The 17,074-nt window shown below is 41.6% G+C and overlaps 1 protein-coding gene across 4 annotated transcripts in view; it reads right to left on the bottom strand.

Moving 5' to 3' along the window:
- Window positions 1-17,074, bottom strand: part of SLC20A2 (solute carrier family 20 member 2) — a 57,140-nt gene that overhangs the window by 9,270 nt on the left and 30,796 nt on the right. For all 4 annotated transcript variants that reach the window (XM_083861353.1, XM_083861352.1, XM_083861355.1 and 1 more), the window contains exons 4-8: window positions 16,683-16,768; window positions 14,585-14,681; window positions 12,476-12,592; window positions 11,611-11,814; window positions 9,574-10,162 (exon numbers count right to left, since the gene is read on the bottom strand). In XM_083861353.1, the coding sequence (XP_083717479.1) occupies window positions 9,574-10,162; window positions 11,611-11,814; window positions 12,476-12,592; window positions 14,585-14,681; window positions 16,683-16,768 (1,093 nt within the window). The remainder of the gene's footprint in view (window positions 1-9,573; window positions 10,163-11,610; window positions 11,815-12,475; window positions 12,593-14,584; window positions 14,682-16,682; window positions 16,769-17,074) is intronic.

Below are 17,074 nucleotides of genomic sequence, written 5' to 3'. Positions count from 1 at the left end.
AAATCTGAAAACCATCAGGGAAGCCCCCCTCTTTGTAAACCAATAGGAAAGCAGGTCACAGCAAGCACTGCAGGCAGGACGGGCAGCCATGCTCGCCCTGGAGCCAGGACCTGCTAAATTTAGTTCCTGGTTCCACTCCAAAGCACACAGATGGAGTAAGGGCCAGTTTTAATGTCAAATGTTGTGCAAACCAGGCCATTGTATATGCCAGTTAATAATTTCCTTAAATCCCATCTTTACCAGATAGGAGGTGCCAGGGGCTGAGTGGAGATTGCCAAGAGATGAGGGTCGCCAGCAGTGCAAACCTCGGCACATCTCAGCAACACAAGACCCTCCTGCTTTCATCTGGCCCTTGAGAAACTGAGCTCTGAACCCTGAGAAGTGATCCTGAAGCAAAGTAATAAGGAAAAACTTTTCCCTCGTAAATACACAGCAATATTCAAGCCACAAGGGAAATGAAAATAGTTTTAAATGCTCTTTGATATAAAAAAGAATTAATAATTCTTACGGATTTTGAGAAAGATCCTGAAAATAAATTAGTGAGCTAACATAAATAATAAAATCCAGTGGGTTTAAAGACATGAGGGAATACAATGAAGAACTAAAGACTCTTTAAATAAAGTGATTTCCACTAGCTAAAACACTTTAAAATTCTGGTCTGATACTGTGCCTAAGTAAGCATTCAATTTGTTGAGTTTTGGAAGGACAGTATGTGACAAGTCTTTAGGGCCTAAATGCAAGACTTATTTCACTTCCGTGGAAGAAGAGATTCTTGATTGAAGCACTTCTAATATTCTTAAATCAACCTGAAACTGCTTTTCCAGTGTTTTTTCCAATGTGGATTAAATTACTTGCACATTTAAATGCCTTCTTGGGCACAGAAAAAGAAAGGCAATTCAATGCACGAAGGTACACAAATAAACTAATGGATGCTGAAGGATGGATAAAGGCAAATACATTGATCAGATGAATAAAGGCAAAACTGATCATACAGTGCTGTATGACCTAGAAAAAACTTCCCTGTTGAAAATAACAGGCGCATTTGGAGTGAGTTCAGGAACTGATTCCTGACTGTTCTAAAGAGATTATGCTGTATGTATTTGTCAGTCCCAACATAAATGAAAAGGCAGAAAAGGCTTCAAGAACTGCAGCAGCAAACTATGCTCTTCCATATCAAAATCCAGTTTTAATTATTTGCAAATGCCACACCTCTGTGAATCAACTAAGCTTAATCTTTGAGGAAAAGGTTCTTATTTGTGGCAAGAGAAGACAAGGCAAAATTCTCCTGACTTATGCTCAGCCTCAAGAATCTGATTGGCTGATTCTGTCCAAGAGATCAGAAGAGATAACACAATGCCCACAGAGGCAGCATTTATGGTACCTTCCCTGTAAGCCAAAGAGCATTGGATCCATACAGGCTTGGAAAGACAAAAATGTAACTAAGTTCATTTTCCTTTGTGAGTATCTACCTCACTGGTTATCTACACCAGAGGGACATTTCTCCTCTCCCAGTAAATCATGTCCAATGTCACTTCAATGTTCTTAGCTCTTAGGAATAGTGGCATCTCCCAGCCTGAGTATCTGCAAGTGGCTACGAACAGCAACTTGAATCTAGCACCACCACAGCTCTCTAAAGGGGCTCCTTCAGCTTCTAGATTTGTTCAGGAGGTGCAGTCCAAGGGGCTTGTGGTATCAATGCTCCCTATGCCAACGGAAAACAGCTCTAGAAGAAGCTGCTAGGCCTGTCCCACCATGAAATTGCCAAAGGCTCGCAGCAAATGGGTCTGACTCAGGCACTACAAAGACTACAATCTTGGCTCTGCACAGAGGTAGGAGACAACCACTCCCAACAGCACAGTAAGAGAGAAGCAACACATTAAAAAAAAAAAAAAAAAAGGCATTGTTAGATAAGAGAGTTTGCTTAACAGATGTCTCCTGCAGCTCAGTGACTAACCAGATGAACCACAAGGATGCTGGCTAGGCTGAGATGTGGCTTTCACAGTATTTCCCACTGGTTCTAGCTCATTTGATTCAAGACATGACTAGCAGGAAAGCAGACCTCAAATCTTCCATGCATTTGGCTAAGACTCATTTCACAAGTCTGTTTTCAAGAAGTTATTTTCTCTTACTCTCCCACACAGGTTTCTACTTACCTTAACTAACTCTCCTTTGTGCTGGAGCTCCACATCTTATCCATGGTAGTTTAGAGAAGAAAAAAGCCTGAGTTGGTCACACAGGGGCTCTGAACCCCCATCCACATCTATCTATATGTAAAACTGCCTTCAGGTTCCTATGAAACTGAAGTGCTTTAGAGGATTTGCTATATTATGTAGCTATTGGGGTTAAAACAGAAAATAAGCTGCCCCTGGTATTACTTTAATTTTGCACACCTAATACACACCTTCCCACTGAGCACAAATGGGGGTGCCAATGCGAGTTAATTTTAGGACGAGTTTATAAAATGTTATGGCATAAGAAGCCCATCTCCTGAATCTGCTTGCTGCAAAGTGTATTCTCCAACATCCAGTACTTTCCTCCACCTCTGCCAGGCTCTGCCAGCCCGATTACTTGCAGGGCACAGAGTTTTGCAGCTGGGGAGCCGCACAGGGGCTGTTTGCCTTCCCTGGAGCTGCAGTGCAGGATTTAATGCCCCCCACTGCAGTATTTGAACTGGCACACATGTTCCATGTTGGCTCACTGAAGGGCTGCTCCATGTTTCTAAAGTACTGCCTGACACCTCTGATGATTTTGCTGGCACTCTTGACTAATGTGAATTGGCACAACTTCTCTTTTTCTGCCTGTCTGTGCCAGTTTAGAATCTGTCACACAGCATTTATAAAACTGCTGTGAAAGATAGCATTTGACAGTGAATCTGAACTATAAATAGAGCTGGCTTCTCCTCTCCCCTGTGAGACAGATAGTATTACCAACAAAAATAACCATCCCACATTCAGCTATCATGAGACAGGCTTAGAAATGACAGTTTCCCATGTACACACACACACAAGCAGAAATTTTTAGGTACCTTTGGGTCACAAGTCCAAGACCTTCTCTGGAGGAATAACAACTAACACTTTTTTTTTTTTTTTAGTAAAAAATAAGGGGCTTTTTCCCAGTAATTCAGCCACCAGCTGAATGCTCTATGGCCAAACCTCATCAAACTTGTTGTAACACGTTACGAAGCAGCAACACTGCTATTTCCTTGCCATTGTTTGAGGGGAGTAGTGAGTTGCTCAAAAGAAAATCCAACTGTCTTTGAAAAACTACACTCTGAATATGCCTTGTGAATAATGTATAGACTCCTTGATAACCACACTTAAGATTCTCTGCTGCCTGAAAAAGCAGATTGCTTTTTAGCCACTTTATCTAGTTGACTGAAAGAACCTTGAAACTTACATTATCATCAATTAAAGCTGAATGACAAGCAAACAGCCGTCTGAGAAATCTGTATTAGGTGTCCAGTATTACAAGTATAATTACAAAATGTCCAGCCATTTGACTATTTCCCAAACCAGGATTTCACAAACATTCCACTGGGAAAATCAGTGGGATGATGTTTCTGAATAGGCTGCAGTTATGTCTTGAGACATCACCCAGCTGAGCAAGAATGACAGAAAGATACGCCTGTATGTAGCAACAGGAAAAAAACATGCCCTTATCTCCAGGGATATCAGATTATCAGGAAAGTTTTATCCTAGTTCAAATAACTGGACAGCTTTGAAATAGTGCATCTACCACAGCCCAAGAAAAGTGTGTCAGAGCTGTGGCCTGTGAAATGCGAGCTTTGGGTGTGTTAATGAGTCAGGGTGGACGTGCTTTTATTCCTGCAGCTCATCTCTGTATCCTGCAAATATTGGCCCTGAATCCCCACCTCCCTGGATCCTGGAGCATTGGGTCCAGCCTCCCACATCCCCACCAGCATCACCTTTCCCCCTGGCAAGCCCCACCATGGGTCCTGCTCACAGAGGGATGGGAGAGGGATTCTTATGCCCACGGGAGACCCCATTTCTTGCTGCTCTTCTCTGACTTGCCTGCATGGCACAACAAAAGTGTCAGACATGTACTTGCACAATTAAGGGCAGGAATGAAGATTCACATCTACTTGGGGCACAGGCTGGACTTACAGGATGGACTATTATTAAAAAGGGAAGAAAACAGAAATCAGGCTTCCCTCACTAAATATAACAGACAGATTAGCTTCCTAAATATTCTAAGTGATCTTGACTGCAGGTCTCAGGGAGGAAATAAGAAATACCTGTTCTGTAATCCAGCCTTACTATAGCTCCTTTAGACTCCTTATTTAGCCAAGAGGCTGAATCCCACTAAGCTCTCCGTGTGCAGTGAGATACTGGCAATGTTCTGGCCCTTCCCTCCTTTAATCCCGTTGCATTTATTTTAGGAAGAGGGGGAAAAGGTGAATCCTACTGCTGTTTGTGCGCTCAGACCTAAAACTCCAGTGAAATCTGTATGAAGGTGAGAGGAGAAAGCTCTTCTCCATGTATATTGGGCAAGCACACGTTTCCTAGTTTCTCAAACTATTTTGCTTTAAAAATGAATTCACTATCTAATAGCAGTCAGCTTCCCTAAAACCACTGAAAGAATGTGTAGAAATATACAAAAAAAAATCAATTATTTTTTACTATAGTTCTGAAATAGTTTTAAATCTTGTTGTCAGTAATGTAGCCTATATTGTTTGGATAATGACAGGCAATCTTTCTCAAACTTGTGCCATAAATCCATATGGCATTACCTGCAGACTCTAACTTCAATGAGTCCTTTTTCCTAATCTCTACACATGAATATGCAAGGGAAGTCCTGAAGTCCTCCACAGGGAACTTAATTATAGCAGACACATTCAAACTATATATGCAGCAGGAACTCAGGAGAACTGAGACCCTGTGAAATGACAGCAGGCAGGTTTCTCCTCCCTACAGCATGTACCAGCCAAACCTCACCACTACCTGTCCCTTGGCATGCACAGACACACACGGATGGTGGCATGATTTGTGGTCACCCTGCTCAGCTGGAGCATCACACCTCCTGCCACCCTCACAGCACTAAATCAGCCTTCCTCCATGACCCAAATCCATGATAGCTGCCTGCTTACACAAGCCAAGGCACACAGCTCATTCTGACACTCCCTAGCGTTTCTCCTGTGAGAGCAGGAGTGATGGCCTGAGGAAGAGAAGGAGGGTAGGAAGGGACAGAAGAGGCTGCCCTTTTACAGGAGAAGGAATCTGGATGAGAAATGACTAAACACATGCACGGACAGGTGTGCAGGAGTACAAAGCTCAGGCTTTCCTCACAGCATAAACAGCATATTTTAATCAGCAAAACCTTTACTAACCTACAGTATCTCTCTGTGGGTCATCCTGCTTTGATTGCAAAAATTCAAGGAATAACAAGCCCCAGAGATTGCTTGAGTCAACAAAAGCATCTTCCCATTTGCTAGGATAGGATGGTGGGGCAAACACTGTTTGCTCATAGCTTTCTCATTCCCAGCCCAGCAGCAGAGCAGCCACAGCCACTGTTGTGCTGGGCACCAGAGAAAACATCTTCCTTTTAGCACACAACTTCACCAGCCAGCATCCCTACTGATGTCAGCCTGAACATGAGCCCTGATGGCTACAAACATCAGCTCCTACAGCACAGATGGCCAATTTTGTTTTGAAGCTAAAAAGCACCATCTCAGAAGAAACTGGGGTCTAACCACCCCATGAGTTAGTTAAGAACTAGTTCTGCAGTCAGGGCAACATACTGATTTAACTCTTCCAGGTCCATGGGTAAATCCTGGACAAAGAAACAAGAGAGATCTCCATATGATCTTCTGTCCACCAAAGTGCTGTCCAAACTATACGGGACACCTCTGATCCATGAAATTTTTCTGAGCTGCATCAAGATTCAGTCTGCACTGTGTATCTCATGCTTAAATATGCTCTAAAACATGTCAATTATTTATCTTGCAATCACTTGCACTTTTTAAGTTTCATATTAGCTTTCTGATGTCAGCAGTCCTTTCTAGCCATGTCCAAAACAGCCTGTTCAACTGCCTTTGTTTTTGAGAACTAGGTATTCAGACATGCTTCCAGACTTTAAAACATGGCATAAACTCTACAGTTTCAGCAACTGTTCTGCTATTTGTTGTTACACAGGTAGGCTGCTGCGACTGCAGCACTGAAGCTCCAGACCCCAATTCCTGCTGAATCAGCCTGTATCTATAGAAAAATAAGCTCAGTCCAACTAAGCCATAGGTGCATATAATCCCTGCAGGCCAACAAAGCCCAGCCTCTCAGCCTCTCTGGAAAGCTGGCTCTGAACAAGCATTTAGAAGCTGGCAGTTCTCCTTGTGTCATGCTCCTGGCCCAGGTCTTTTTTCCATCCTGCCCTTTTTATTCTCCCATTGCCCTTGCAATGACCTGACGCACTCCCTTTGTGCTCGGGTGCTGAGCCAGTGGGATCTGCTCACTTGGCGCCGCTAATTAAGTTCAACAACAACTTTTTTTTTTCAGCAGTTCTGTCCCAACACATTTAGTTGGGATTTTAAATTCTTTAGATTTCATTCAGTCCATGTGCATGGTGGTGTCACAAGGCTCTTGGCCTGGCTCAGCTGGTCCCAACCCGGGAAGGGCTCCAGCACCCTTGACACAGTGCACATAAGCTTGGCGGCAGGGGTGGGAGAGGATGGTCCGAACAAAACAGTCACCCAAATAAGGAGCTACCATCACTCCCTGCTTCCTTTAACACACTGCTGCACCAGCCAGCATCCCTACTGATGTCAGCCTGAACATGAGCCCTGGTGACTACAAACATCAGCTCCTACAACACAGATGGCCAATTTTGTTTTGAAGCTAAAAAGCACCATCTCAGAAGAAACTGGGGTCTAACCACCCCACGTGTTAGTTAAGAATTAGTTCTGCAGTCAGGGCAACATACTGATTTAACTCTTCCAGGTCCATGGGTAAATCCTGGACAAAGAAACAAGAGAGATCTCCATATGATCTTCTGTCCACCAAAGTGCTATATGGGGCACTTCTGATCCAAGAAGTTTTTCTGAGCTGCATCATGGTTCAGTCTGTACTGTGTATCTCATGCTTAAATATGCTCTAAAACATGTCAATTATTCACCTTGCAATCACCTGCACTTTTTAAGTTCCATATTAGCTTTTTATTTTTCTCTCTTTACTCCTCTTATCTGCTCCTGTCCCTTCAAAGAATACCAACAAACAGCCTGAAGGAAAATAAATAGAAACATGGCACAAGAATAAGTCCCAGGATATGGAAAGAAAATGTTGCGATCAAGTCCACAGAAAAAGATGTGGACAATATACCTGAGTGAGGAGCTTAAAACCAAATGCAGGAGAAAGCAGGATTTTAACAACAGGATTTAAGGCTGAGGAAAAACATTAGAGAAACAGCTTGACAGCAGCACCTAAAATGAGTAAAAGGAAAGTGTACAAAGGAGGGAGATGAAAAGATAGCAGTCGTCAGTGGAAGATGGACTGCCAGGGCTTACTTTCTTACATAAATGTGAACAGAAAGCTGTGTTACTCACTAGGTTCTACTGCATCATTTTTTAAGCAATGCACTGCCTTTTGAGCAGATCAAAAGATGTTCATACAACATGTGGTGGAGCCAAGACATCTTTTGCTCCGCTAGATCTGGTAAAACATCTCTGCTATATGATCCACAGGATGGATATCTGCATTCCCACAGAATTTTATCTACTAAATCTTTTAGGCATATGAAGGGGTCTTTAATTTTATTGTTTAGCTGGAACTCAGTACAGTTGCAAGGATGGGTTCCTATCCAGTCCTAGACACATGACCATCTCCCTGCTTTTCTACCAGCTTTGACAGAATGAAGCTGACTTGTTCTTTAGTTTTGCAATTATATGAATTCAGCTTAAGAAAAGGTTTTGGAATAAACAGCATTTAATAAAAAGGTATTTAGTGGCCAATTGATAGGAACACCAACAGAAGTAGGGATCTGAAAAACACTAAAAACATGAATTTTCAGGAAAGCATATGGCCAAGGTAACATGCTAATCCAAATGCAAAATTCTAAGGGAATTAGGCTGTAAGATGCAGCAACACATACAGCAGAGAGTCTGAACTTTGTATTTCATCCTGACCAACTCATGTCAAGACCAAATCTGATTTCTGAACTAACTGCATCCTTACAGATCACTTCTAACAAAACTGACTGCCCTTTCCTCCTACATATCATGCAGGTGATGCTCGCATAAACATGTAAGTGAGTCCTTGAGGAGTATCTATAAGCATCCTCTGCAGGGAAAAAAGAAGCTGCAGCACCTGTTGAGGTAGGCTGTGAACTTTCTGCAGTTTTATTTCCCAGGGCACATTACAAGAAATATCAGCAGTCTTTGTCCTTAACCCTGTGTTCCCTTCAGCACTCACTGCTGGCCACCTGCAGAGCTTGGATATTGACCCCCATGGGTCTTTGCTCTTGGCCAGTATGCTCAGAGCAAAGGTCTTTAACAACAGAGACCATCTGAGAGGAAAGAAAGCTACTCCACTCCCTCTGATCCAGAGGATGAGCAGACTCTGGACTCTTTCCCAGAGCCAGATCCCTGCGGATACCAAGGAAGTACAAAACACTCTTCAGAAAGCCCTGTTCTGAATTCCCAGGATGCTGGATGGATAGGGAGCAAAGAAACATGTTTGTAAGTGATCTCATGATGAGTTACAAGTTAAATTAGGAGGCTGACAAGAGCAAGGAGCAATAAGTGTTCTCCTTGTGGAGTGGGACAGGGTTTTCCCAGAAGGCTAAGGAAGACAATGAAAATTATGAACATTGTCAAGTCCTGCTGAAAACACTGAAACCAACACCATCAGGGCACAGCTACCATGGCAAGGGTGGAGTAGGAAGGGGACTCAGTACAGCTCCAGCCACAACCCAAATAAGGACAGCTCCTTCAACAAGCCACTTGAAAGAATTTCTCTGGGGACTTTATCAAGATACAGGAAAAAGCATCTATTAAATACCAAATGGATTGCTCCAGGTCTAGGGAAGAGGCAGCCCAGCCAAATCCTAAAGGAAAAACACACAGTGTTCCCAGCGGCACAGCAAACCCATCCAAACTGCTCTTCAGCCACATGCCACTGAGATGGAGAGGTGCTGTGTGACAAGAGATGAAATTCATCTAACGGCAAAAATAGTCTAAAACATCTCGTCTGTTGAAAGTCTCTGATTTTGCAGTCAAAATAGGCTGCAAATTCTGCAGGGCTGGGACTGTCCTGTTTGCTTTTACAGTGGCTGGCATGTTGGGTGGAGTCTCCATGCCTCCAAGATTGCCAAAATTAAAGGTAAATTAAACTAATTACCTCACAGTTATTTAGCAGGGAATAAAAAAAGATTTTATCCTTGAGAAGAAAAGAAACCATAGACTAAGCAGTGCAATTCCTGGAAAGCACTGAGGACATTGATGGTACACAGTCCTGATGATCATCTACCTGCAAAAATGAATGTGTTTTCCAACCAGCCAAGGTGGCAAACCTTGCTCCATATACTTAAACTGTAAAATTGCTGGTTTGTGAGATCTCATCCTCTTACCTGACATCATTGCCTCCATGGGCAAAGGATCCAAAGCAGGCTGTTAAGATCTGGAGGAAGTGGAAAAGCAGATGGACCTGAGATGTGTCTTTCTCCTCCTTATCCTCTTCCACAGGATCAACAGGGGGCCGGTTAGGCTCTGCGAGTTCAGAGGCCAACTTCATTTCCACCCCACCTTCCTCCGCCTCAATCTCTGCCTCAGCCACTGCATTGCAATAGCTGGAGTAGCTGTCGTAGCGGACTCGCTTCTTGGAGTAGGACACAGTGTCTCCCACCAGCTTCTCACTGTCTTCTGGAGTAGAGGTATCTGCTGCCTTAAAGGAGGAATGCACGGGCATGCCACAAATAGCAGCAGTGTAACAAGTGTAGCTGTTGTTGCGCCTTAAGAGTTTGTAGTTGTTTTCTGCAGTGGGCCTCTCATCATTGGCCCTGTCCAGGTGTATTTTATGGAGCAAGTCTTTGTATAAACCTGAGTCCTTGTGCACAGTGTGATAAACGTGGCCATCGCTCCTCACGTGGCCATCGAAGCTGAAGGTGCCATTGGAAACAGGTGATTTCACCGAGGTGTGCGTCACTGAAAATGCCCTTCCTAAAAAGGCAAAGATTTAGAGGTTTTGTTTACACAAAATGCAATACAAAAGCCCCCTTCCTCCAACACAGGACAATAATGTGGCCAGCATCTGAGAATACAGGAAAAAGAAAATCAATTTGCACTACGTGAAGGAATAAGCCAAGATTCAATTCACTGCAAAATAAAGTGAATCTCATCTTCCATGCAAAAAGAGCTTTGTTCCAGTGCTGAGTCTCCCCAGACATGCTGTATGACCTGCAGCAAGTCACTTGGGATCAGCTATTCAAATGTGATACTTGATGGTTAAATCCTCAGGTTCTTTGAAAATATAAATTTCCATAAAATTCATTTCTTGTAAAGCAAGGTCTACTTTTTCTGAGGTTTTGTCTACATTGAATAGGAATATTTGGATTTCTGAATTGTGGTTTACTGCCATTTCATACTGCTACGTATCTGTTTAAGAGACGTTTCATTCATACTTATTTGTTTAGGAGACATTTACATGGCTTTTAAAAATAATTAAAAAAAAAAACAAAGAAAAAAAAATGTTCTGCAGAAGTATTTCGTTAGTTACTGCAACATTTTCTATATACTAGTTCTATGAACATGATGATGATTATTCCCACTGTATACATTTAATGTTAGCATACACTGTAGGACACACATCAAAATGTATCACAGGTAATATTTCTGAAGAAACCATCTTTTTAATTTCCTGACTTCCTGGATTTTCACTGTGCAATATTCAGAACTGGGTTTAGCTATTTTTAAACTGGAAGCACACACTCTAAGGGCTCCATGTCATGACTTATTTGATTTTGTAAGAATCAGTTGAATATATTAGCCATTTATTAACCAAATTACAGGGCTTTGTAGATGTTAGCAAAGTGATATCAAAGTCAGCAGACCGCTAAGTGGAGGGGGATGTTCCCACCACGTGGCAGAACAGAAAGAGCTTTATGCACACAAGTCTACCTCTTACAAATGTATGTTCAGAAAACAATGTCTGAGATTTTTCTAGTGGGCACGCTCCAAAGGGTCATACATTTGTCAACTGAAGTCCAAATCTTTTCATCTCCTGTTGTAGTATGCTAATCGTCTTTATGCTGAATTTAACCTTCATACATCAGCAATCTGTGTGCTCTGTATTTTTCCACTGCTTGATAGCATGGAAACAACATTAAGAATACAAAGTAAAGCAACACAAAAAGGCAAGTCTTTTTTTTTCAGCTGTTCCTAAAACTGAAATACAGCCAAACAAAATGTAATTGATTTTACGTTCTCTCTAGAAAATGTCACTTGTAAATGAGCATCTTTCCAAATGAGAACTGAAAAGAGATTAGAGATGGAAATTCCAAACACTAATTTACTATTTACAGCTGAGACCTACTTACAGTTAAGAAACCTCATTGAAACAGAGAACAAGAAGAAGAGAACAAACCCTCTAAGTTGTCTTAGTTCCTTACCATATGGTACACGTGGATGGTTTCCATTTGCAATATTATCTGATGCCCCAGCAGCTTCTGTTACTGAGCCAGTAAGGGGAATCGTGCTCTCATCAGATGCTTTGGCACCAGGAAGTTCTTTAAAGACTGGTGTTTCTTCATCCTGAATTTTATCAAGACTTTCATCTGATATCCTTGACAGTGCAGCATCTTTCTTTAACCGGCCTAAGGAAAAAAATGGTACTGTAATTTTAAACCCAACCTATACTTCTTGTTACTTAAGTTTCCACTGTTTGAATCAACAGCATGGTTTAACTTCCCTACAATAGCCAAGCTTCATTTCATACACACACTATTTATTTCTAACAATTGACTAAGTTCATGAGTGAAAATTCTACAACATCTTTGTTTCTTCTGATAAAATTCACCAAAGTAGGTAACTGAAGTAAAACACAGAGCTGTTCATCTATTAATGAAACCTGAAACTTTTCTTTCCATTTGTTGAGAGTAGCAAAGCAACTAAAAGCTGTGATTGGCTCAACTTACTGTAAAGCTAAAACAGTCACTTAAAGATGAACATTCTGACAGGCTTTTTCTCTTTAACTTTTTCTAAATAAAATAGAAACCAGATTATATTCCAGGTCTTATTTTCCTGTTTCTGCTAGACTCCAGAACTGAGCACTGCAATTCCTTGCCTAACAAGGTTTTGAATTTCTACCACTGCAGCTTTTTCAGAGGAAATGACATAAATACATCAGGAATAGTTTAGGCACATCCTGCTTGTGGGTGGGAACTGGCCTAGGTGACCCCTCAAGGGCACTTCCTCCTCTGAAATGTAATATTCCATGATTTTATATCACTCACATTTTATCAAATAACTACTTACTTTCTATTTTTCTCTTCATCCAGGGACACACAAAAATCCAGACTAAGACAGCAAATACTAAGGACACACCAATTGATATTAGAGCAATGGCCCACATTGGCAGTATCAGTCCCAGTACTGTAAAGACAAAAAAATAAAACCAAAGCAAGCCATAAATTAACATTACTTAATTATCCCAGGCAGTGGAAGAACAGTCCATTGCAGAAAAGTCAGTGGTCACAATGTATTCAAAACCAAGATGAAGGAGCTGATGACTTTTAACATTACCAGTTACTGCAGTATTTAAAGGTATAGTTGACATGGAAACATTTGCAGGTTTTGTCTTCCAGTTTCCTGTTGCTCCACTGAGACGTTAATTCCAAAAGAGCCAAGGGTAAAACCCCCACATCAGGGCTGCTGAGCCAAGTTTGCAGTGTTTTTATACATGAATGCACATTAAACCACACTGCCCATTAGGGTTAAGTGTTTACCTGACCTTTGCTCTGGTCCATAAAGCCTGATGCTTAGCTTGCTCTAAGCCCTTACTTGCTTACGATATGAGCTTAATGCAGCACTCCAAAGCTCAAGCTTTGCCCTGCAATGCACAGAGACATCAAGAACTTGTGTTTCTGTAATTATTCTCTCAGCAGAGATCCTTGCATTTGTTCAACAAAACAATCTGACTCTCAGTGAAGAAACAGCTTGGACTCCAATCTTTCAAACCTATTTATACATTGCCTATCTTGAGACCTACGTGATTAATTCATCCTTGTGAGTAAATGTTGCCAGAACAGAGGCCTTGGAGAGTAAATATGTATTTCCCACATTTTTATTCACACACTTTAGAGACTGCTAAGTTGAAACAGAGGGAACATTAAGATTCTTATTTCATTTATTTTGCTTAATGAGTCACTGCAGAGTGCCTGACCTACTTCTGCAGTACAACTAATGAGGAAATGTGAGTTATACAGCTGATTTACTGTTAAACATCTTGGATACATAGCCAATTAGACTTAAGAGGAATAGTAATGTTACCTTCAAATAGGGAATGTTTCAAGTTTTTTATTCATTCCAGTTATGCTATGCTATGGAGTAGGGTCTACCAACTGCATTCATCTAGTACATCAAGTGTTTTGGATTTTAGAGAAAGATTTCCATTCAAAAAAAGGTCACTTTCTAAGCCTGCTTTCTTAATTCAGGGCCATGTTCAGGAGTCTATCTTCAACTGCCTCCTCATTCAGAGCTCTTGGACAATAATCTAACCCAAAGAGAACATTTAATGACCAGAGTCCTCAACAAAGCAGTTGAGATTATTGAACATCTTTGTTCTGAACCCTTTTGCTAGAAGTGTGTGTTTAAATGTACACCACTTCAGTAAACTATAAAAGTATAAATGCAAATACATAAACATAAAAGACGAGAATATAAATATACAAACATAAATACACAAGAATATAAAAATTAACCTTATATAAAAATAAAAATTTGGATATAAATATACATATGAATAAACAGAAACATGTAAGTGCACATAAAATATACAAATGCACAAAAATATAAATAAAGTCCTTCAACTCCATTTCCTTCTCCTGAGTTGCAATCAAAACATAACACCAAAGACAGAAGATGCATTCAATGAAAAAACAGGCTCGGGGACTCTTATGATTAAAGGGAAATAAAGAAGTAAAATTAAATAACAGTCTTGGAGTCAGATGTGCCAGAGCAGTGGCTCTGCTGTCAATGGAGTGACAGCCTTACACTGAGTGCAGACAGCACTTGTTCTCCCACACTGCTCTGAACCTCCACTCCTTGATGCACAAACCTAGAATACCTTTGAGAGCACAACATGGGATCAGATTTACAAAGCCAAAGCTGCATCTCAGTAATTTCCCTACCTCTAAAGAGGGATTTTTTTTACAGCTGTGCACTCCCCACTAACAAGAATGATCAGGAGGGTGTCACAAAAACACACACACAAGTGGGGATGGGGATGTGGGGAGGTGAATGATTTAGTCTTGCCTGCATTAAGTCCTAATGCAGGAGATAACCCTGTGGTGTCTGGGTGATGCCGGCAGAGCATCCTTACACACTGTGGGAAGCCTCCCTCCCATGCCTCCCCAGCTCACTCACCTGGTGCCCCAGTGTACATGATGGAAAACACATTAATAGCTATGGTAGCAGCATAAAACAACGGGAGTGCGCGGAGACCATTGGGCACAGGGTCTTCCTGCATAGAAACCATGAAAAAAGGGAAATGTTAGGATTTCACACCAGATTCACGTCAGCATGAACCTCCATGTGGAAAACATTTGCTCTCAAGTCAGTACCAGGCAGGTGGAGCTTTTTGATGTTGAGGAAAGGATGGCAACCTTCTTGGTTATACCCAAATCGACAATGCTGGTCCTGGCAAGTACCAGCACTCTGGGGGAGCTTGACACTGTCAGTGGGAACCAGGGACTTATGTTATACTTTCCAGTCAGCTGCTGAGTGTCCTGGGGCAGGTTTCTTTCTTCAAGTGTGTTCTTATTTATTTAGTGTCCAAAATAAGGAGTCCCTTTCACTTAGATGACTGAAGGGTGCCAAGTAGGAGAGGGCTTTAATGTTTCAGAACAGTGCTACAAGCACCAGTGCAATGCATCCATCTCAAAACCATATATCCCTAAACTCCCACTTCTTGCCAGCTAACAGAAATCTCTGAAATCCCACAGGTCTGGCTGTATCAAAGAGGTAACACACACCAAGTGAGCAGGCAATGTTTGGCACGGCACTGTGTCTGCTGCCCACTGCGCTCTCGTGCTCTCGGCACTCACAAGGAAAGCCTCAGCTGACGGCGCAGCGGAAACTCACCGTGTGAGCCACGGACAAAGCCTTTGTGAGGGACTGCTTTGGCCTTTTGAGGGCCTCCACGTGTTTGCAGAGAGCTTGGCAAAGCTGAGGGCTGGTTAATGTGGTCTTATTTCTTGCTGCCATGAGCTATAAAAGGGAGCTGAGAAAAGGCTGTGGCCGCCCTGTGCTGTGCCCCTGTCCCCAGGCATGATGCAGATGGGTTGTACCTGCAGGGCCAGCTCTATTCACAGACACGCCCAGCCAGGGCATGGAGCCCTATAACAGGCCACAGACCCATAAGCTAGAAAGCTGCTCTTTTTTAATGCATGCACTCAAATCACTACCTGCTTATGTCAGAAACCCTACAGATCTTACTGCTTTGTGAATGGCACAGACAAAAGTTGGGAGGCAATTTCCTTAATTTGAACTTTTTCTGCCTCTTGAATGCTTAAATATGTGGCTTTAATACTAGAGTTCATATGATTTTGATGGCTAATTTCTTAGGTTGCTAGACTTTAAATACAATACTGCAACCTCTCCTTATCTTTTATGCAACTTGAGTTATTTTTTATTCAAAGCTGGATCTGATGAAATCTATCATCTGTTTTTATCACTGACATTTATTTAGAGCAGAAATAAAGAACGATGAAGCTGAGGTTACAGGTGGCGCTATTTTTAGCAAAAGAATTAATCCCTCATCTATTTAAGTTCCCTGTATAACTGCTAATATAGTGTCCCTTATTTTAGGTCACTGTCATGCACTGCACTTCCCCATTTTAGCAAGTCAAATGGTGTGAGAGAAATGGGAAAGGCAGACAAAAGTGTTCAGGTTTCCAGTTCATGCTGGGTGGCAGGCAAGTCATCTTTTGCACTGGAGATACATGGACTGATGTTACCTTGGGTCACTAAAACCCATTGATTCAGGTTTCTTGAGAATCTACAAAATAGGCAGATGCCCACCTTCTAGTGTCTAATGTGCTGGAAAACCAAGGCTTAAAATTTCACCACTTTAAAATGCCAATTAGAGTATTTCCAAGGGAGGACTGTTCTGTTTAAATTACAGTCAGAACAGCTATTGTGAGGCTAGGTCAATGCCAGCAAGTTTATACTAATATAGAAGCAGCCTCAATGTACCATCCTCTGACCAAACAGAACATACAATATTAATTATCACATAGCACCTTCTAAGCCTCAAATACTTGACAAATTACTTACTGTGAGCTTTCAGAACTGCTAAGAGCAAGTATAACTCAAATGGCTATCAAAAAAAAATGACTGGTCTCCTGTCTAAAAAGAAGTCACAAACTTTCAACTCTGGAAATGCCAGCACTCAAATGGGAGTCTAAACCACAACCTTCATACTGAGCACTCATTATAATGCGTAATAGTGAGATTACTTTACCTTGTTTAAAATGAAGAATCTGATCAGCACAAAGAGGATTCCAGACATCAAGCCAGACAACAGTGGGGAAATAAACCATGAGGCAACTGTGTTGAAGAAAGAATGAAACTTGAAATAAACAGTATTATTGCATAGTTAAGTACATCATTAATGAGCAATAAATTTAAAACAGTTCCTGTACAAATGGAACGAATGTTCTGTATGTTTGCTTACAACTGGAGCAACTCAATGTCCACCGACACTCATGAAAGTCAAAGTAATGCTAGGCACCATTAGAAACAACAGCCAAAGCATTTCCTGCTAATTTTGCAAATTTAGCAATCAAACTCATCAGGAAAGTTTTTTGTAGTTTGAATCAGAGTAGACCAAGAAAGCGCTGTGATTTCCTAATC

Source organism: Zosterops lateralis, assembly GCF_965231275.1.
Source record: "Zosterops lateralis genome assembly, chromosome: 5".
In the NCBI taxonomy this organism is placed as follows: Eukaryota; Metazoa; Chordata; class Aves; order Passeriformes; family Zosteropidae; genus Zosterops; species Zosterops lateralis.
The sequence above is the reverse complement of the archived record's forward strand: the minus strand, read 5'-3'. Positions and strand labels throughout refer to the sequence as shown.